Here is a 20,985-nt window from a genome sequence, read left to right as displayed (position 1 = left end):
GAGAGAGAGAGAGAGAGAGAGAGGAGGAGGAGGAGGAGGATGGTTTGGGAGGAAGCAAGGGAAAAGGCAGCAAAACCACTTGACGGAAGATACACACACACACACACAGAGAGAGAGAGCGAGAGAGAGAGAGAGAGAGAGAGAGAGGAGGAGGAGGATGGTTTGGGAGGAAGCAAGGGAAAAGGCAGCAAAACCACTTGAGGGAAGATACACACACAGAGAGAGAGAGAGAGAGAGAGGAGGAGGAGGAGGATGGGAGGAAGCAAGGGAAAAGGCAGCAAAACTGCACTTGAGGGAAGATCCGGCCGCGGGTGTGGAGGAGGCGATGCCGGTAGAGACCCCCCCCCCCAAAAGTACCTGGAGGGATCCATAGGCAGGGGAAGGCAGAGGGGGGGACGGAGGGTGGCGGGTAAAGGCGTTTGGGGACTCGGCTTCTCCATCCCCCCCCCCGGCCAGGGAGGCTTCCCCGGGGAAGGGACCCCGGACCAGCCCCTCCCTCTCCGTCCTCAGTCGGGCTCCGCAAACATCCAGCCGGGGGGCGGGGGTTTCCTGTTGCTCCTGATACCCCCCCCCAAAAAAAAAAGCCATCGCGAAGCTTCAGTTTCCACCCAGCCCCGCCAGGGCACAGCAGGGCACTCTTCGCATGGGCAGAGGAACCCGGGAGGGGGATGCCCAGCGGAGAAACACGGAGCCTCGACTGGGAAGGCGGAGAGGGGAAGGGAGGGGGGAGTTTCTGAGGATGCTAAGGGGCGGGGCTGTAAGGCGGGGGCGGAGCCCAGGAGGAGAGTAGAAGCCCCGCCTCTCTCCTCCCACTCGCTGGATCTCCGCTTCTCTCCGCGTGTCTCACTTCGACCTGGCAGGATCGGCGCCGGATCTCTCGGGAGAGGCTTCAGGATCCCGCGCGGGGCAGGTCTGGCTGCTCCCCCTCCGGCCTTTGGGGCGCCCCTCCCGCCAGGAGAGCTTCCCCCCCCCGCCAGGAGAAAGGTAGCTGCGGATCCGCCTCTTCGGCTTGCCGGGTTTTCCTTGGGGAGATTCGGCTCTGGCGTCGCCTGCAGGGAGCGGATCCCTCCCTTCCCTCCGGGGGGGCAAAGGGGGTCCCTCCCCGGGCTGGATCTGCCCCCCTCCTCGCCCGGCCAGGGCTCCCCGCGGGGATCCGGGAAGGAGCTTTTGAGGAAGTTGCTTTCTGAAGGTCTCTCTGTGGTCCGTCTGAACAGGAAGCCTCTGAACATCCGTTTCCCTCGAGTGCAGTTTGCAAAAGGAGCGAAGTATAGTTTTAAAACATTTGTAGAGATTGTAATGTGATCTTCTTACAGCCTGACTTCATTTCAATGAGGGAATCGTGTGTGTGTGTGTGTGTGTGTGTGTGTGTGTGTGTGTGTGTGTGTGTGTGTGTGTGTGTGTGTGTGTGTGTTAGGAAAGAAATTGAATTGAGCCACTAATTGATTGTCAAAAATTCAGAATTCCCTCTTGAATTGACTCACTGATTGATTGTCAAAAATTCAGAATTCCCTCTTTGACTCTGCTGGACACTCCCCCCCCCTCATCCCACCCACTTTGAAAATTATAACAAAGAACAATAATTTCCATTCATTGTTAAATAAATACTTACCTTGTACATTATTGATTATGAAATATTATAAGGAATAACACATTGAATTGTTTAAATTAATTGTTAAAGGCTTACATAATTGGCAATGTTTTTAGCAATGCTTATAAACCCAGACAGCTCTGCTTCACTGCAGGCCAGAAAACGTTTTGGCCTTGCCGCCTCCAGAAAGGGCAGGAAGCGCCTTGGGGGCTTATCAGAGGCTCCACATTGGGGCTTCCAGGGGCCTCTGAAGGCCTGGCGAGTCTCCAAACTGGCCTGGAGTGTCACAGGTTCTTTATGACTGAACTGAGCTCATGTTCTCCCAACCCCAGAAAGGATACCGGAATAACAAAATAATGGAGCTGGAAAGTAACTTTGAGGCCTTCTAGCCCACCTCCCTGCTCAGGCGGGAGAACCCCTAACATTAAAGAGAAGCATTCTCCAGTCTCTTTTGAAACCTCCACTGATGTAGCACCCTGAACTTCTGGTGGCAGCCTGTTCCTCTGCTTAATTGTTCTGGCTTTCAGGAAATGTCTCCTAATTTCCATCCATGGCTTCTGGTCCTGCCTTCAGGTGCTTTGGAGAATAGGTTGAACCTCTGCTCCCTTGTGGCAGCCCCTTCAATATGGGAACAAAGCTATCATGTCAGATCCTTTTTCTTTCTGCTTAATCCAAAAAAAGAGGAATGAATAATCTTTGTTTATATACATACTATAAAGTTTTACATTTAGGCAAGAAAAAAACAAATGCACAGGTACAGTATAGGTCAGTGGTTCTCAACCTTTTTAATGCCGCAACCCCCCCAACTGGTCGTAAGTCGAGGACTACTCAACCGGTCGTAACTCAAGGACTACTCAACTGGTGCAGCACCGTTTGCAGAATGGGACTTTTGGCAGGCTCAGCAGGGCAGAGACAGCCTGGACAATTCCTATTGGCTTTTGAAAGCCAATAGAATTAGACTCTATTCAAGAGAGTCTATTCTATTGGCTTTCAAAAGCCAATAGAATAAAATGGAGTAGCACAGCTAAGGAAAAGGGGGAAAAAATGGCGGATTGCGTTGTTTGGCGAGCCCCGTGAAATGGTCGTTCGACCCCAAATGGGGTCCCGACCCACAGGTTGAGAACTACTGGTATAGGTGATACTGTTGACCTGGTCTTAGGGGACAGTATCAAATGTGAATACGTGGAGATGGCCACTTGCAGAACCATGAATGCAAGGTCATAAAAGGACAGCAAAGGAAACACCCAACATCCTAACCCACCTGGGAACATATTGTGTCTTGGGGAACACCCAAGCCACCCAAAAGTGAACATATGGTGGCTTAGGAAAACACCTAAACTACCCAAAAGGGAACATATGGTGCCTGGGGGGGGGAACATTCAAAAGGGATCATTTCTAGCTACTTCTGCTTTCTTCCTTCTTATCTACAGTGTGCCAGCCTTAATGGGCGAAGTCTTTATCTTATGTGTGTCAGCTTTGCTAGGTGAATTGCTTATGTAATCAAAGAAGGTAGAAAAATAAGGCTTTTCTGATATTTGGGGCTTTTTCGCTTTTTAGAGAAGCCCGTCTTTGTTCAGCTGAATAAAAATGTAAAGCTTGAAGGCAACCTCTGGTTTCCTGTATTTTTTATCAAGCAAAACCTCAGAATCTGCATAGCAGTACCTTGCTCAATAGTAGTAACTGTGAGAGGGATCTCGGAGTCCTACTGGACAATCACTTAAATATGAGCCAGCAGTGTGCTGCAGCTGCCAAAAAAGCCAACACAGTGCTAGGCTGCATTAACAGAGGGATAGAATCAAGATCACGTGACGTGTTAGTGCCACTCTACAATGCCTTGGTAATTGTAAATACTGCACCCAGTTTTGGTCACCACGATGTAAAAAATATGTTGAGACTCTAGAAAGAGTACAGAGGAGAGCAACAAAGATGATTGGGGCCTGGAGGCTAAAATATACAAGGAACGGTTGCTGGAATTGGGTATGTCTAGTTTAATGAAGGACGAGGGGGGACATGATAGCAGTCTTCCAGTATCTCAGGGGCTGCCACAAAGAAGAGGGAGTCAAGCTGTTCTCCAAAGCACCTGAAGGCAGGACAAGGATGGAAACCAACCAAAGAGAGAAGCAACCTAGAACTAGGGAGAAATTTCCTGACAGTTAGAACAATTAACCAGTGGAACAACCTGCCTCCAGAAGCTGTGAATGCTCCAACACAGGAAGTTTTTAAGAAGAGACTGGACAGCTATTTGTTTGAAATGTTACAGAGTTTCCTGTCTGGGCAGGGGGTTGGACTAGATTACCTCCAAGGTCCCTTCCAACTTTATTATTATTATTACTAATGTTTAGTTTGCTTTTTCCTGAAAAGTTGGGCAGAATCTCTACAAAGCAACATCTTCCTTGTTTTCCCTGAAGAGCTTGTGATGTAGAAGCACGTTGATGGATGTTTTACAAAGGACAAGTTTTATAGAGATTGTGAGCCTGGTCTTGTTATCTGATATCAGAACAAGGTGTAAATATTTTTCGAAATGCCGACCACAGAAGCCTTTTCAAGGCAAAGATTTTGTGATTCTCTATCAATCTCAAAAGGAAATATATTCTCTGCTTCTTTTCTCTTCCACCAACAGGAAAGCAGCTGTGACCAAAGATTTACCTGCAAATCAACTATCAACAGATAATAGAAAACATAGAAACGAAGTGTTTCACAGCAGGGTTTTTCAACCAGTGGTACGGGTACCACCTGTGGTACATTGGCACCTGGCAGGTGGTACGCAACCATCCTAGAAAAGTAATGGGGGAGGGGAATGAGCTGAACCGGTGGCAGCAGCGCACAAGCCTGAGCGAGAGATGGCTGGAGCTGCAGGGCTGTCAGGGCTCAGGGGAAGCGCCAGGATCAGCGCTTCTTCGGGACGTCAGGGCTCGTGGAAGCACCAGGATCAGTGCCATGCTCCAGCTGGAGCTCGGCGCTGATCCTGGTGCTTCTGCTGAGCCCTGAAGAAGCACCAATCAGCTGGAAAGCAGCACTGATCCTGGTGTGCCCAGAAGAAGCGCCGATCAGCTGGAATGTTGCAGCATCTCCATGGTCTTGTGATTTACATTCAGATGCTTGGCAACTGATTCTATTTATGACGGTCACAGTATCCCAGGGTCATGTGAAGTGACCAAAACCTGCTGCAACCACCCAGAAGACGGGGGGGGGGGAATAAAAACCAAACACCCCCCCACACCCCACCCCCACTGCCAATCCTCAACAGAAAAGTTCACAACAATGAAAACCTCGCACAGGAGGAAGAACGCCTCTGGGTGGGCAGGCAGATGTCTTGCTCGGCTGTGGCTTGGGGGGCACTTTTTTCAGTGCCATTGTAACTTTGAACAGTCATTAAGTGAACTGTTGTAAGTCGAGGACTACCTGTACTTTATCACTCCCCCCCCTTTTTTTTGGTCATCACGTTTTGACCCCTTGCTAGGCAACTGGTGGTACTCGGATGTTGCCATATCCTAAAAGTGAATGTGAAAAGGTTGAAAAGCCCTGTTTTACAGCACTCTCTGAGAAGTTTACAAATGTCAGCATCTTGACCCCAACAATTTTGTGATTTTCCATGTTTCTCGAAAGGAAATACTGTTCTCATCTTCTTTCTTGTCCCAACAGCAGGAAAGCAGCTGCCCATCGGTTACGGAAAAATCAAACCGGTCAGCAGTGAGGGTCATCCCTGGTGTTGATTCAGAGGGGGAACAACTGACCCAGAGATGTCTTAGCTGCAATTTTGATGGTGAGTAAACAAATCTTGGTTAAATCTTGTTTTGGAGAATAAGCATATATTTTTTAAATCTTTCTTTGAACAAAACAGCGATGCAATGAAATTGGGTTTCGCTCCGAAGGTGCTGGGTGAGGGCATAACTTAGTTCCATTAAGGCAGTGTTTCCCAAACTTGACAATTTTAAGGCATGTGGACTTCAACTCCCAGAATTCCACAGCCAGCAACGCTGGCTGTGGAATTCTGGGAGTTGAAGTCCTCATGCCTTAAAATTGTCAAGTTTGGGAAACACTGCATTAAGGAGTTGAGTGCATTTCCTCAGCAATTTATGAGTCCATCTGGGGGTGATGCTGTTTATCACACATTTTTCTGTCTTGCCAAGAAGTGTAGTGTGGTCTGCTTTGTCAAACGCCTTACTGAAGTCCACGTATAGTACCGAGTTTTCCGAAAATAGGCCCTACCCCGAAAATAAGCCCTAGTTTGGAGGCAATGCACACGCCTAAAAATCAAGCTAGGGTGGGAGAGGTGGGCTACTCCACACGCCCCACATTCACTTACCTTATAGGTAGGACCACCGCAGCCACCTTCCCACACCCCAATGCCTCGCGCCCCTGCTTGACAGCTTCAGCCTCTGCTCATGGCAGGAGGCTGTGTGGTGCGCCGTTGCTGCCGCTGGTGGCCATGTGCCACATGGTGTCCTCCCGCAAGCGGTGGCAAGCAGACGCTGAAGAAGTCAAGCCGCAGAGCGACCGGTGTCAGGGTGTGTGCAATTTTAATGGTGAGTAAATGGCTGCAGCTGTTTTAAGGTAAGACATCCTCTGAAAATAAGACCTGGTGCCTCTTTTGGAGGCAAAAAAAAACTATAAGACCTAGTCTTATTTCCGGGGAAACATGGAGATATGTCCACTTCGCTATTCCACTATTTTAGTCACTTTAGTCAACTTTGTCAAAGAGTTTTGTCTAGCACAGCGGTTCTCAACCTGTGGGTCGGGACCCCTTTTGGGGTCGAATGACCATTTCACGGGGGTCGCCAAACAACTCTCTTGAATAGAGTCTAATTCTATTGGCTTTCCAAAGCCAATAGGAATTGTCCAGGCTGTCTCTACCCTGCTCAGCCAACCAAAAGTCCCATTCTGCAAACGGTGCTGCACCAGTTGAGTAGTCCTCCAGTTACGACCGGTTGAGTAGTCCTCCACTTACGACCGGTTGGTGGTGGCGGCATTAAAAAGGTTGAGAACCACTGGTCTAGCATGATCTGTTTCTGACAAACCCATGTTGGTTTCTAGCAATAGCTTTGTTGGTTTCTAACTTTTCACAGATTCCTTGCTTGATTGTCTTTTCCAGGATCTTCCCAGGTATTGATGTCAGTCTGACTGGTCTATAATTTCCTGGGTCTATTTTTTCTTCTTGTAGTATTTTATAAAATGTACGTGTCACGAGGAAGCTGGGATCAAGAGGTTATGATGGGATGGAGCTCAGGGGTGAAAAAATTGGAAAAAGTGAGGAAAAAGGGAATCGGGAATGGGTTGCTTACACTAACCCGAACTTTCTTCCATCTTCCTTTGCTTATGTGATGCCTTAAATTGGGGATTCCTTATAGGTACTCCTCGTATTATGACCACAATTCAGACCGGAATCTCAGTCTTTGAGAGAAGCGGCCATTAAGTGAGATGTCACATGACCACTTTACTGAACAACTGCAATCCTGCCCTCGTGATGGTTAAGCTACTTCACAAGCCGACAAAGTCCCAGTTAAGGAATGTGGGGTTGCCTGAAGTGGGCAGTGGAGGCCCTGTGAGTCCTGGCACAAGAAATGTGGAAGTTGAGGAGGCCCTAAAGGATAGAGATGCTTTGGGACATGTTGCTTAGCAACAGTATGGAACAGGCGACTTGGAGAATGGTGCAAGGCTGCAAAGGCCTCTGGTCTGGGGATTAAGGCCTCACTTCTCTTCAGCAGGCTGAAGTTCAGTCCTGGGGTCAGTGGCAGATGGCTGAAATGGCTGAGGGCCCCAGTCCTCCACTTAAGACGCAGTCCCAGCATTGTTGTCAATCAGGGCTGCTTTTCATGGCTGTGGTGGTATAGCTCAGGCTTCCAAGGGTGGCTGCAGCTTTATATCCCACTTCAGGAACCTCCCCCCCCCAACTCATGGGTGGCCTATGCCTGGTCTCCACGACCTCCCCCACCACCATTGCCTGGTCCTCCCCCCACTCAAGAACCCTCAAGATCACTTCATGATTGCAACCAGCAGCGTGGGATTATGATTGTGGATCCAAGGGATCATGTGACTCCTCACCTAATCGCTGCTTCACTAAACAACTGAAATTCCAGTCCCGACTGTGGTCATAAGTGGAGGACATCTCTCCTACAGATGTAGGGCCTCCATCACTGTCTCGGGTGTACTGGGGACTCTACCCTGGGCAGAGGGTGGGACTGGAAGACCTTCAAGGTCCCTTCCAAGGCTGAGATTTTATGATTCTGTACCATTCTCAAAAGGAAATATTATTCTCAATTTCTTTTTTATTCTAACAGCAGATAAACAATTGTAACCAAAGATTTATCTGCAATTCAACACATAATAGAAAATCAACACAAGGCAGCAGTCGCCAGAAAGCATGGAGCCTGGGAAACTCTTGGATCCCCCATCAGACACAATCAGCACTCCGGAAAACCACAAAAACCCCCATGAATGCTCAGAGTGTGGGAAATCCTTTCCTCGTAGATCAGTGCTCTTTACTCACAAGAAGCTCCACATGGGAAGTGGATCCAGTCAAGGTTTGGAGGGTGAGAAATCCTCTGGAACAGACACCAAAGGCCTCAGAAATCCCGCCAGACTAAAACCCTATAGATGTATAAAATGTGACGTATGCTTTGGTCAAAAGTCAGAACTTCTTTCCCACCAGAAAATCCACACTGGAGAGAAACCTTATCAGTGTCTGGAATGTGGGAAATTTTTTTGTCACAAAACGACCCTCAGAAACCACGAGAGGATTCACACAGGGGAGAAGCCTTACAAGTGTTGGGAATGTGGAAAGAGCTTTTCTCAGAAGGCAAATCTTTGGGTCCATGAGAAGATTCATGCAGGAATAAAACCTTACAAATGCTTTGAGTGTGGGAAATGTTTCACCCAGAGTTCAGGTCTTCGGAGTCATGAGAAAACGCACAGAGGGGAGAAAAACGAAAAGTGCCTCGAATATGGGAAATGTTTTTCCGACAAATCAAACCTGGTGCGACATCAGAGATTTCACACCAGAGACAGACCCTATGAATGCCCAGAATGTGAGAAACGATTTATGTATTCTTCTGAACTTCGGAGACACGAGGAGAGGCACAAAGGAGAGTTACGCTATCAATGTGGGGAGTGTGGGAAAAGTTTTAGTTTCCAAGGAGAACTTCAGATTCATCAGAGAATCCACACAGGGGAAAAACCATACAAATGTGGGGAGTGTGGGAAATGTTTTTCACAAAAACAACACCTTGGAATGCATCAGAGGCTCCACACAGGAGAGAAGCCATACAGGTGTGTAGAATGTGGAAAGTGTTTTACTCAAAAGGGAGATCTTTGGATCCATCATAAAACCCACACAGGGGAGAAGCCACATCAATGTAACGAATGTGGACGATTCTATCGTACCTCATCCGCCCTTAAACGTCATGTGAAAATTCACACAGGGGAAAAAAACTACAAATGTTTAGAGTGTGGGAGAACATTTGCTGATGCGTCTTCCCTCAGAATCCACAGCCGAATCCATATAGGAGAAAAGCCCCATAAATGCTCGGAGTGCAATAAATGTTTTTCTCGGAAAGATGTTCTTGTGATGCATCAGAGAATCCACACTGGAGAGAAACCATACAAATGTCTGCAGTGTGGGAAATGTTTTGCCCATCCTTCGTCACTTCGCATACACACCAGAATTCACACAGGATAGTGGCCTTATAAGTGTGTAGAGTGTGAGAAACCTTTTTATTGTAAATCAGAGTTAAAAATGCATCCAAATGTCCATAGCAGAGATAAACCTCTTCCGTTGTGAACGTTGAAAACATTTTTTTTTTCAAAAGCCACATCTTAACGTTAACCAGGAATATCACACAGTGACAGAAGGGAAATCCTATCGTTTGGTGTGGGGAAAATGTTTTTCCTACTCAAGTAGCCTTAAATACCATAATCAAGGAAAACTACATAAATGTTGGGAGTGTTAGAAAGTTTGGCACACAAAGCAGCAGCACTAGTACCTTAACAGATTACACAAGAGAAAAGTGCTATAAGTGATGGGCAGAGTAGATAATGTTTTGCAGAGTGCAGCTAGTCTCGACTTACAGTCGCAATTGGGAACAGATTTCTGGTCATAGGTTGTTACAGTTGTTAGTCGAGGCACCCATATATATTGGAGCTGATTTTCTGACATATTTCTGGTCATTAAGCAAGTCACTGTAATCCTAAGTATAAAGCCATTCTTCTAAATGTCTTTATATATGTATGTATGTATGTATGTTGGTCTTTGGTTGTTCGGGTTTTCTCCCGTGTAAAATTGGAAGTGTCTTGCCGACGTTTCGACGAAGTCCCATTCATCATCTTCTGAAGATGACGAATGGGACTTCGTCGAAACGTCGCCGAGACACTTCCAATTTTACGCAGGAGAAAACCTGAACAACCAATGACCTACATACAAACACCCGCGAAAACCTCAGAAAACACATATATATATAATGGCAAAAAGAATGCCAGAAACTAGCAAAAAAACCAAAAAACAAATGGGATCCCACGGCTGTAGGATCATGAAAGTGGTCTTAAAAGCCATACGGTTGCCAAGCGCCCATAAGGAGGTTACATCATTTTTTGGCTTTTTGGGTGTGGATTGGGGTGTGTTGGTGGCTGGCTTTTAGGTTATTAGCTGTCACTATGTATGGGTACACATAAAATGTATATTCGCCTTCATTTGTGAAAATAAAAAACATTGAAAGCAAAGTTCTTGCCACTCCTATATTTCTATCAACGAAAGTCAAAGTAGATGGAAACTACTCAGATGTTCAGGAACTCTAAGAATATTTAAAAATGTTATTTTAAAATACTTGCCAGTGTTTGATAAATGGAACATTCTTCATTACTTATTCCTTTGGCTCGATCTTCATGCTTGCTAACAGGAAAAAGAAGCCACAGCCTGTGTTCCACTTAGGGCCCCATTTGGGACTGGCGTTTCCATTGTTAAATGATGCCATCATAAACCCCTAACTGCACTGCACAGTGATGACAATCCCTACAATCCAGGTTGCTTTCATTAATTGAATCCCACAGTCATTTGATGGGGCGACTTTCTGCAGGCTTCCCACAGAGTCAGTGGGAAAACTAGCAGGAAGTGGTGAGTCCCAGGTCCACAGCAGCAAAGCATCTCCTGACCTGTGTGAGGGCACAAAGAGTGTCCCAGATGATGGGAGAGGGTCAGGAAGGGTGTGCAACAGGCGTGGCAGGGGTGAGTGTGCGAGAGGGCAAAGTGCTCAAGAGGTGTGGCATGGCAGCAGGAGAGGAGAGACAGGACAGGGAGAGGACATGGGGGAGCAAGGGTCATGTGGGTCAGGATGTGGGCAATAGGGACTCCAGAAGTGGCTGGCCCAGCACAAGTGCAGAGGGGTTAGGGGAGGGGATCTGAGTGGAAGATACCTACCCAGCGACTTGCAGTCTTCCATGCCAGCTTCCCCTTTGACTTTCTGGGGAAGGCAGCAGAGAAGTTGGCAAATGGCAGTCATGTAAAGGTGCTGCTCTAAATGCTTCTAATTATTTTCGTATCTCAGAAACAGAAATATTTTGGACTGCAGAGTAAATAAAATTACATTCTATATACAGGAGCTTAAGGTTGTGTTTCTTGGGTTTTGGGTCCAAGGATTGTCTTGCCACAAGGAGGCTTGCTAGCATTCACTAAATGGAATCTTCCAGAGGTGAGTTTAGGCTGGCTTTCTACTCCCATAAAGTCTTGTGTGCTGGACTTGATGGGAGTTGTGATCCAACAACTCTGCAGCCAAGTCACCTGTTCTGAAGGCATCTAAAAGCATCTAAATTTTATAAAGGCTGAAGCTTTTGAAGAGTTCAGATATGTTTAATATATATATATATATATATTCAAAAGTTCAAATAAGAGGCCCAAATTGACATTATCATGGGATGTGGTGATGGGCTGGATGCCAAAAGAAAGCAAGTTTAGGCATACACTTCAAAAGAGAGAAGGAAGTCTGTAATTGGGGGGTTTGTCTGGTAAGAACAAAGAATGCTTATTCACAGGAAATATGCAGGTGTAAAGCTTGTAATAATTCTGGCTGGTTAGAGAGCTGATAAAAGCAACGAAGAGAAGCATTTTGCAGCCCTCAGCTAAAAGTTAGGAACAGGGATGGCTTGGAGCAAATAGGATGTGTATCAGAATATTAGATAACTCCTGAAGCATTCATTAGCCAAGGCTTAGGAATAGGGACAGCTAGAGATCAACAGAATAATTGTTAGATTATTATTGAAATGTTTATTAGATATTTCTTATATAGCCCTCCTTATCCCGCCTTCCTGCTCTTTAGAAGGCCAGATCCTGAAGTTGAAACTCAAATACTTTGGCCACCTAATGAGAAGGAAGGACTCACTGGAGAAGGGCCTAATGCTGTGAAAGATTGAGGGCAATAGAAGAAGGGGACGACAGAGAATGAGATGGCTGGATGGAGTCACTGAAGCAGTAGGTGTGAACTTAAATGGACTCCAGAAGATGATAGAGGACAGGAAGACCTGGAGGAACATTGTCCATGGGGTCGCGATGGGTCGGACACGACTTCGCAATTAACAACAACAACATCCCGCCTTCTGCTTTAGTGAAAAATGTATAAAGTTTCTTAATTCTATTGTTCGGGGTTCCTTGGCATTTTCTACCCAGGACCCTTTTTTTCTTGGAGCGCTTCAATAAAAAACAACAAAACCTGCAATTCGTGTCTGGTGTTCTTCATTAGCCTCATCACCAGGCTCAGACTACAATTGGGGACATTGTGGGGGGGGGGCTAGGGAGGAAGAAGGGGTCCCCTCAGGGCCCTACAAACAGTTTATAACTGTGTGAAAACGGGGCATCCCGAAGCCCAGCAGGGGATGGAGGGAAGCAGGGACCCAGCATCCCCAGCGTCTCTCTCCGATTCTTGGCAGAAGAGAGGGGAAGGCAGAGGGGGCGGTGGGGGGGCCCTGGGTGGACTCTCCTTTGCCCCCCCCCGTCTGTTCTCTCCTGGCCACCTGCGCAGCTGGACTTGGAGATCTTCGGGATCCGGAAGGGATCCGCTCGGGGCTTCTTCCCGTTCCTCCCCCAGGCGCTCCCCCAACCTCGGCCGTGGGAGGGGACCCCGGACCGTCTGGATCGGCCACTGCCTTCCCCTCCTCTTCCTTGGGGTCCGCCTCTCCCCCCCCCGCCCTCTTCTCCAGCCTGCGGGAAACGCCGCAATCCTCGCAGTTCGCTCCGTGAGTCCTTGGCGGCCACGGCGGAGCTTCAGTCTCCACCCAGATGCCGGAGCAGGCGAGAGCTCCGCCCGGGCACAGCGGGGCACTCTTCGCATGGGCAGAGGAACGGCGGACGCGGGTGCCCAGCTGAGGAACAGAGAGTCCCGGCTGGGAAGGGAGGGGAGGGAGGGGGAGGAGCTGAGGCTGCAAAGGGGCGTGTCTGTAACGCGTGGGCGGAGCCCAGGAGGAGAGCACAAGCTCCGCCTCCTCCTACTCGGTGGATTTCCGCTTCTCTCCGCGTGTCTCACTTCTCCCTGGCTGGATCGGCGCTGGATCCCTCGGGAGAGGCTTCTGGATCTTACTTTAGGGAGGTCTGGCTGCTCCCCTCCGGCCTTTGGGGCGCCCCTCCCGCCAGGAGAGCTTTCTACCCCCCCCGCCAGGAGAAAGGTAGCTGCGGATCCGCCTCTTCGGCTTGCCGGGTTTTCCTTGGGGAGATTCGGCTCTGGCGTCGCCTGCAGGGAGCGGATCCCTTCCCTCCGGGGGGGCAAAGGGGGTCCCTCCCTCCCCGGGCTGGATCTGCCCCCTCCTCGCCCGGCCGAACCTCCCCGTGAGGATCCGGGAAGGAACTCTGGGGATTTTGCTTTCAGAAGGTTTCTCTGTGGTCCGTCAGAGCACGAGGTTTCCGAGCATGCATATCCTCGCACGTGCAGTTGCAAAAATGGAGTAAGCGGAGCTTTAAAACGTTTATGGAGATTTGTAATGTGGTGTTAAGGCAATTGACCTCATTGCAAGGGGGAGGGGAAGGATTGGGGGAAAGAAAACAAGCTGAAATTGACTGAATTGAGCTCCTGTTTTCTTAACCCAGGTGAGATCCTCTTCTTTGTGCTCAGCTTAAAAGGCCAGCAGGGAAATTATTTGGTTTTATGCAAATGTTTACCTTGCTTCTGCTTTAAAAAGCTGTGTGGAATCTCTAAAAAGCAATATTTTCCTTTTTTGGCCCCGAGGAGGCTGGGATGAGGCAGCACCTTCTTGGTGGATGTTTTCCAAACATACAAAGTTCTAAGGAAGTTTTGAGGCTGGTCTTGTAAAGCAGGTAATAGAACAAGCGGATGGCTAGAAGGCTGCCTTACATAATTTTAAATATTTTTCAAAATGCCTATCCGAGGCAGCTCCAGAGACCTGGAATCTTTGTGGCCTTGCAGCCTGCAAAAAGTATAAGAAAGAGCAACCCCTTCTCACACATGCTCTGCCCCATCTGATCTCTCATTTCCCACTGAGTTTTCTTACTCACAACCATGCATTGGTCCCTGTTGGACTGTAGCTTGCTGGTTTCTTCCCTTTTGGCTCATCAAGATCTTCTTCAAATGACGATTCTCTTTCCATTATTTTGTATCCTCAAATAATTCCATATTCTCCTCCTGTTTCCAGGTCATTTATAGATTATGCTCAGCATCTGCGCCTTTCTCATTTTGCTTTGCAGGAGACTAGTGAGGATGTGGCCTTGAGCTCCACAGAAGAAAAGGGGTGTTCTTGGATCGGGACCTACAGACTTTTGACCCAGACTCCGTTCTAGAGAATTTGGAAATCGTGGCCCAGTTGGAGAAGCAACTTCCTACACAAACCAGCTTTGTTGGTTTCCTTGCTTGATTATCTTTTCCAAGATCTTCCCAGGTATTGATGTCAGTCTGACTGCTCTATAATTTCCCAGGTCCATTTTTTTCCCCTTCTTGTAGTATTTTATAAAATGTATGTGTCACGAGGAAGCTGGGATCAAGACGTCATGATGGGATGGAGCTCAATGGTGCCAAAATCAGAAAAAGCAAGAAAAAGGGAATCCAGAATGGGTTACTTACTCTCTTCCCTCCTCCCTTGCTTATGCGATGCCTTAATTTTGGGGATTCCCTATAGGTACTCCTCATATTATGACCACAATTCAGATTGGAATCTCAGTCTTTGAGAGAAGCGGTCATTAAGTGAGGTCACATGACCGCTTTGCTCAACGATTGCAGTTCTGCACTTGTGGTTGTTAAGCTACTTCACAAGCAGACAAAGTCCCAGTTAAGGAATGTGGGGTTGCCTGAAGTGGGCAGGGGAGGCCCTGTGAGTCCTGGCACAGGAAATGTGGAAGTTGAAGGGGCCCTGAAGAAGGTTAGAGATGCTTTGGGACACATTGCTTAGCAACAGTATGGGACATGCGACTTGGAAAATGGCGCGAGGCTGCAAAGGCCTCTGGTCTGGGGATTACGGCCTCATTTCTCTTCAGTGGGCTGAAGTCCAGTCCTGGGGTCAGTGGCATATGGCTGAAATGGCTGAGGGCCCCAGTCCTCCGCTTAAGACACAGTTCCCAGCATTGTTGTCAATCAGGGCTGCTTTTCATGGCTGTGGTGGTATAGCTCAGGCTTCCAGGGTTGGCTGTAGCTTTGCATCCCACTTCAGGAACCTCCCAACTCATGGGTGGCCTATGCCTGATCTCCAGGACCTCCCCCACCACCATTGCCTGGTCCTCCCCCCACTCAAGAACCCTCAAGATCACTTAGTGATTGCAACCAGCAATGTGGGATTATGGTTGTGGATCCAAGGGATCATGTGACTCCTCACCTAATCACTGCTTCACTAAACAACTGAAATTCCAGTCCCGACTGTGGTCATAAGTGGAGGACATCTCTCCTACAGATGTAGGGCCTCCATCAGTGTCTCGGGTGTACTGGGGACTCTACCCTGGGCAGAGGGTGGGACTGGAAGACCTTCAAGGTCCCTTCCAAGGCTGAGATTTTGTGATTCTCTACCATTCTCAAAAGGAAATATTCTCGATTTCTTTTTTATTCTAACAGCAGATAAACAATTGTAACCAAAGATTTATCTGCAATTCAACACATAATAGAAAATCAACAGAAGGCAGCAGTCGCCAGAAAGCATGGAGCCTGGGAAACTCTTGGATCCCCCATCAGACACAATCAGCACTCTGGAAAACCACAAAAACCCCCATGAATGCTCAGAGTGTGGGAAATCCTTTCCTCGCAGATCACTGCTTTTTACCCACAAGAAGGTCCATGTGGGAGGTGGATCCAGTCAAGGTTTGGAGGGTGAGAAATCCTCTGGAACAGACATCAAAGGTCTCAGAAATCCCGCCCAATTAAAACCCTATAGATCAGCGGTTCTCAACCTGTAGGTCATGACCCCTTTGGGGGTCGAATGATCCTTTCACAGGGGTCACCTAAGACCATCAGAAAAACACATATTTCCGATAGGAACTGAGACACCACTCCTCTATCCGTCTCCAGGAGGGTCCGCCCACTTGCAGATATGCCCACATACGAGTACCTGGCGTGATGACATCATTGCGCCAACCCATCACATACACCCCGTACAAATACAGGTGTATGTGACAGGGTTGGCGCCATAATGTACTTATGCGGACCAGTTACACGTGTAGAGAGCAGCTACTGTGTAGGGAGCAGCTGTTGTGTTGAAAGCAGCTACTCTGTGAAAAGCAGCTACTGTGTTGAAAGCAGCAGTATTGGAAGTAAAACGACACTTCATGAATTATAATTACTGGGTAAATGTAAAATCATCAACTACTGCAAAAAAAAATATATCTGTACCATGGGAACTTAATCTGGATGCTGATTGGTCTTTTTATATTCAGCTGTTGTTGATATGATTACTGCCTCCTTGTGGTAGTAACAGGTATGTAAAAAAAAAACAACACAGAATGGTAAATCATAGGAAACTTTAATGAACTGTCTTGACTGAACTATGCCATGTATCATCTTTTGTATTACTAAAGCTATTGTTATATATTATTTTCATTAGCAAACCATCCCATGACAATGGATCGTGTAGGGAAGAACGTTAAGAAAAGAAAATATTGTGAGGATTTTTTAGAGTATGAAGCTTCATATGTGGTGGCACTCAGAATCGCCAGAGCTATGGAACCTCACACCATTGCTGAGGATTTACTGTTGCCAGCGGCCAAAGACCTTGTCCGAACTATGATCGGAGACGAATTTGTGACGAAATTGAGTGCAATTTCCTTATCTAACGACACTGTCCGCAGAAGAATAGATGACATGTCTGCTGATATTCTTGATCAGGTGATCCAAGAAATTAAATCTGCTCCACTTCCAATATTTAGTATCCAGCTTGATGAATCTACAGACGTTGCAAACTGTTCACAGTTACTGGTTTACGTGAGGTATATTAATGATGGCGACTTTAAAGATGAGTTTCTTTTTTGCAAACCTCTTGAAATGACAACTACTGCACGTGATGTATTTGACACAGTTGGTTCATTTCTGAAAGAGCATAAGATCTCTTGGGAAAAGGTTTGTGGTGTTTGCACAGATGGTGCTCCAGCTATGCTAGGATGTCGATCTGGATTTCAACGTTTGGTACTGAATGAGTCACCAAAAGTCATCGGAACTCACTGTATGATTCATCGGCAAATATTAGCAACAAAGACGCTGCCACAAGAGTTACAAGAAGTAATGAAAAGCGTCATAAGTTCTGTCAATTTTGTAAAGGCAAGCAGTTTAAACAGTCCACTGTTTTCGCAACTGTGCAACGAGTTGGATGCGCCGAACAATGCTTTGCTATTTCACACTGAAGTGAGATGGTTGTCGAGCGGAAAAGTTTTAAAATGTGTTTTTCAGCTTCGTGATGAACTCAAAACTTTTTTTAATCAGAAAGCAAGACCGCAGTTCGAAGCACTTTTCAGCAATAAAAGTGAACTGCAGAAAATAGCTTACTTGGTTGACATCTTTGCCATCTTGAATGAGTTAAATTTATCACTGCAAGGACCAAATGCAACGTGCTTCGATTTGTCTGAAAAGATCCGAGCATTCCAAATGAAACTTCAGCTGTGGCAAAAAAAATTGGATGAAAATAAAATGTACATGTTGCCTACCTTATCTGCTTTCTTTGAGGAACATGACATTGAACCAGACGAAAGGATTACGATGATCATTTCTGTGAAAGAACACTTGCACGTGCTTGCAGACGAAATTTCATCGTACTTTCCAAATCTACCCGACACCCCCTTTGCACTTGCCAGCAGCCCATTCACAGTCGAAGTTGAAAATGTTCCTGAGACAGCACAAGAGGAGTTCATTGAACTTATTAACAGCGATGCAGCGAGAACTGATTTCTCTACAATGCCAGTTACAAAATTCTGGATCAAGTGTTTGCAGTCATATCCTGTTCTGTCTGAGACTGTGTTGCGCCTTCTTCTTCCATTTCCAACAACATCTCTTTGTGAAACAGGGTTTTCCAGCTTGTTGGTTATCAAGTCTAACTACAAAAATAGACTTGTTGTGGAAGAGGATCTTCGTTGTGCTCTTGCAAAGACTGCCCCGAGAATTTCAGATCTGGTGAGAAAGAAGCAATCTCAACCTTCGCACTGACGTTGGCTTTTTATGCATACTGTCGCAAAATGTAGCAATGTAGTTTACTGTTGTTATATTAAGACTGTTACCCATGCTACACCATGCTTCAAGACAAAAGTTCATTTATTTGTAATTAGAAATAAATATTTCACAATATATAATTACATATTGTTTTTGTGATTATGCTTTAATTATGTTCAATTTGAAACAATGAAAATACATCCTGAATATCAGATATTTACATTACGATTCATAACAGTTATGAAGTAGCAACGAAAATAATTTTATGGTTGGGAGTCACCACAACATGAGGAACTGTATTAAAGGGTCGCAGCATTAGGAAGGTTGAGAACCACTGCTCCAGAAGGAGTACAGAGAAGAGCAACAAAGATGATTAGGGGACTGGAGGCTAAAAATATAAGGAACGGAATTGCTGGAATTGTATATGTTTAGATTAATGAAGAGAAGGATGAGGGGGGACAGGATAGCAGTGTTCCAGTATCTCAGGGGCTGCCACAAAGAAGAGGGAGTCAAGCTATTCTCCAAGGCACTTGAACGCAGGACAAGAAGCAACAGATGGAAACTAAGCAAGGAGAGAAGCAACCTAGAACTAAGGAGAAGCTTCCTGACAGTTAGAACAATTAATTAGTGAAATAACCTGCCTCCAGAAGCAGTGAATGCTCCAATACTGGAAATTTTTAAGAAGAGACTGGACAGCCACTTGTCCAAAATGGTATACGGTTTCGTGCCTGAACAGGGGGTTGGACTAGATTGCCTCCAAGGACCCTTCCAACTTTATTATTATTATTATTACTAATTTTTAGTTTGCTTTTTCCTGAAAAATTGGGCAGAATCTCTACAAACAATATCTTCCTTGTTTTCCCTGAAGAGGTTGTGATGTAGAAGCCCCTTGTTGATGGATGTTTTACAAAGGACAAGTTTTATAGAGATTGTGAGCCTGGTCTTGTTATCTGATATCAGGTGTAAATATTTTTCGAAATGCCAACCCCAGGAAGTCCTTCCAAGGCAAATATTTTGTGATTCTCTATCCATCTCAAAAGGAAATATATTCTCTGCTTCTTTTCTCTTCCACCAACAGGACAGCAGCTGTGACCAAAGATTTACCTGCAAACCAACTATCCACAGATAATAGAAAACTTAGAAACGAAGTGTTTTACGGCACTCTCTTGAGCAGTTTACAAATGTCAGCATCTGGACCCCAACAGTTTTGTGATTTTCTATGTTTCTCGAAAGGAAATACTGTTCTCGTCTTCTTTCTTGTTCCAACAGCAAGAAAGCAGCTGCCAATCGGTTATGGAGAAATCAAACCGGTCAGCAGTGAGGGTCATCCCTGGCGTTGATTCAGAGGGGGAACAACTGACCCAGAGATTTCTTAGCTGCAATTTTAATGGTGAGTAAATGGCTGCGGCTGTTCTAAGGTAAGACATCCTCTGAAAATAAGACCTGGTGCTCTTTTGGAGGCAAACAAACCTATAAGACCAGGTCTTATTTCCGGGGAAACATGGGGGTATGTCCACTTCACTGTTCCACTATTTTAGCCACTTTAGTCACTTTGTCAAAGAGAGAACTATGTTTTGTCTAGCGTGATCTGTTTTTGACAAACACATGTTGGTTTCTAGTAATAGCTTTGTTGGTTTCTATGTTTTCACAGATTCCTTGCTTGATTATCTTTTCCAGGATCTTCCCAGGTATTGGTCTCAGTCTGACTGGTCTATAATTTCCTGGATCCATTTTTTTTCTTTCTTGTAGTATTTTATAAAATGTATGTGTCACGAGGAAGCTGGGATCAAGAAGTCATGATGGGAGGGAGCTCAATGGTGCAAAAATTGGAAAAAGTGAGGAAAAAGGGAATCGGGAATGGGTTGCTTACACTAACCCGAACTTTCTTCCCTCCTCCTTTGCTTATGTGATGCCTTAATTTTGGGGATTCCCTATAGGCACTCCTCGTATTATGACCACAATTCAGACCGGAATCTCAGTCTTTGAGAGAAGCGGCCATTAAGTGAGATGTCACATGACCGCTTTGCTCAACGATTGCAATCCTGCATTTGTGGTTGTTAAGCTACTTCACAAGCAGACAAAGTCTCAGTTAAGGAATGTGGGGTTGCCTGAGGTGGGCAGGGGAGGCCCTGTGAGTCCTGGCACAGGAAATGTGGAAGTTGAAGGGGCCCTGAAGAAGGTTAGAGATGCTTTGGGACACGTTGCTTAGCAACAGTATGGAACATGCGGCTTGGAAAATGTTGCAAGGCTGCAGAGGCCTCCACTTTGGAGATTAAGGCCTCATTTCTCAATGGCAGCAGAGACACTGGGCTGAAGTCCAGTCCTGGGGTCAGTGGCAGATGGCTAAAATGGCTGAGGGCCCCAGGCCTCCACTTAAGACGCAGTCCCAGCATTGTTGTCAATCAGGGCTGCTTTTCATGGCTGTGGTGGTATAGCTCAGGCTTCCAGGGGTGGCTGCAGCTTTGCATCCCACTTCAGGAACCCCCCAACTCATGGGTGGCCTATGCCTGGTCCCCAGGACCTCCCCCACCACCATTGCCTGGTCCTCCCCCCACTCAAGAACCCTCAAAATCACTTCATGATTGCAACCAGCAGTGTGGGATTATGGTTGTGGATCCAAGGGATCATGTGACTCCTCACCTAACCGCTGCTTCACTGAACAACTAAAATTCCAGTCCCGACTGTGGTCATAAGTTTGAAGACATCTCTCCTACATATGTAGGGCCACCATCAGTGTCTGGGGACCCTACCCTGGGCAGAGGGTGGGACTGGAAGACCTTCAAGGTCCCTTCCAAGGCT

At 46.6% G+C, this 20,985-nt stretch overlaps 1 protein-coding gene across 8 annotated transcripts; it reads left to right on the top strand.

Moving 5' to 3' along the window:
- The first annotated feature begins 748 nt into the window (after positions 1 to 748).
- Positions 749 to 18,275, top strand: LOC120308799 (zinc finger protein OZF-like). Of its 8 annotated transcripts, none has more exons than XM_039345297.1 (4): positions 749 to 984; positions 5,231 to 5,351; positions 14,262 to 14,452; positions 16,595 to 18,275. In XM_039345297.1, exon 4 carries the CDS (start codon positions 16,606 to 16,608, stop codon positions 18,181 to 18,183), a length of 1,578 nt encoding a protein of 525 aa, XP_039201231.1. In that variant the 5' UTR covers positions 749 to 984; positions 5,231 to 5,351; positions 14,262 to 14,452; positions 16,595 to 16,605; the 3' UTR covers positions 18,184 to 18,275. The 8 variants fall into 8 exon arrangements, with proteins under 8 accessions (XP_039201231.1, XP_039201239.1, XP_039201238.1 ...); XM_039345305.1 differs by lacking the exons at positions 14,262 to 14,452; positions 16,595 to 18,275 and adding exons at positions 6,655 to 6,691; positions 7,867 to 9,892; XM_039345300.1 differs by lacking the exon at positions 749 to 984 and adding an exon at positions 3,832 to 4,348.
- Positions 18,276 to 20,985: the final 2,710 nt, after the last annotated feature.

This window comes from Crotalus tigris, unplaced genomic scaffold (assembly GCF_016545835.1).
Source record: "Crotalus tigris isolate CLP2741 ecotype Arizona unplaced genomic scaffold, ASM1654583v1 scf7180000017950.1190679, whole genome shotgun sequence".
In the NCBI taxonomy this organism is placed as follows: domain Eukaryota; kingdom Metazoa; phylum Chordata; class Lepidosauria; order Squamata; family Viperidae; genus Crotalus; species Crotalus tigris.
Note: the sequence above shows the minus strand (reverse complement) of the source record. Positions and strands in the feature narration are given on the sequence as shown.

What these genes read in the sequence shown, in the direction of transcription:
- LOC120308799 (XM_039345297.1), top strand. Translation starts at nt 16,606, where the DNA reads ATGACAATGGATCGTGTAGGGAAGAACGTTAAGAAAAGAAAATATTGT.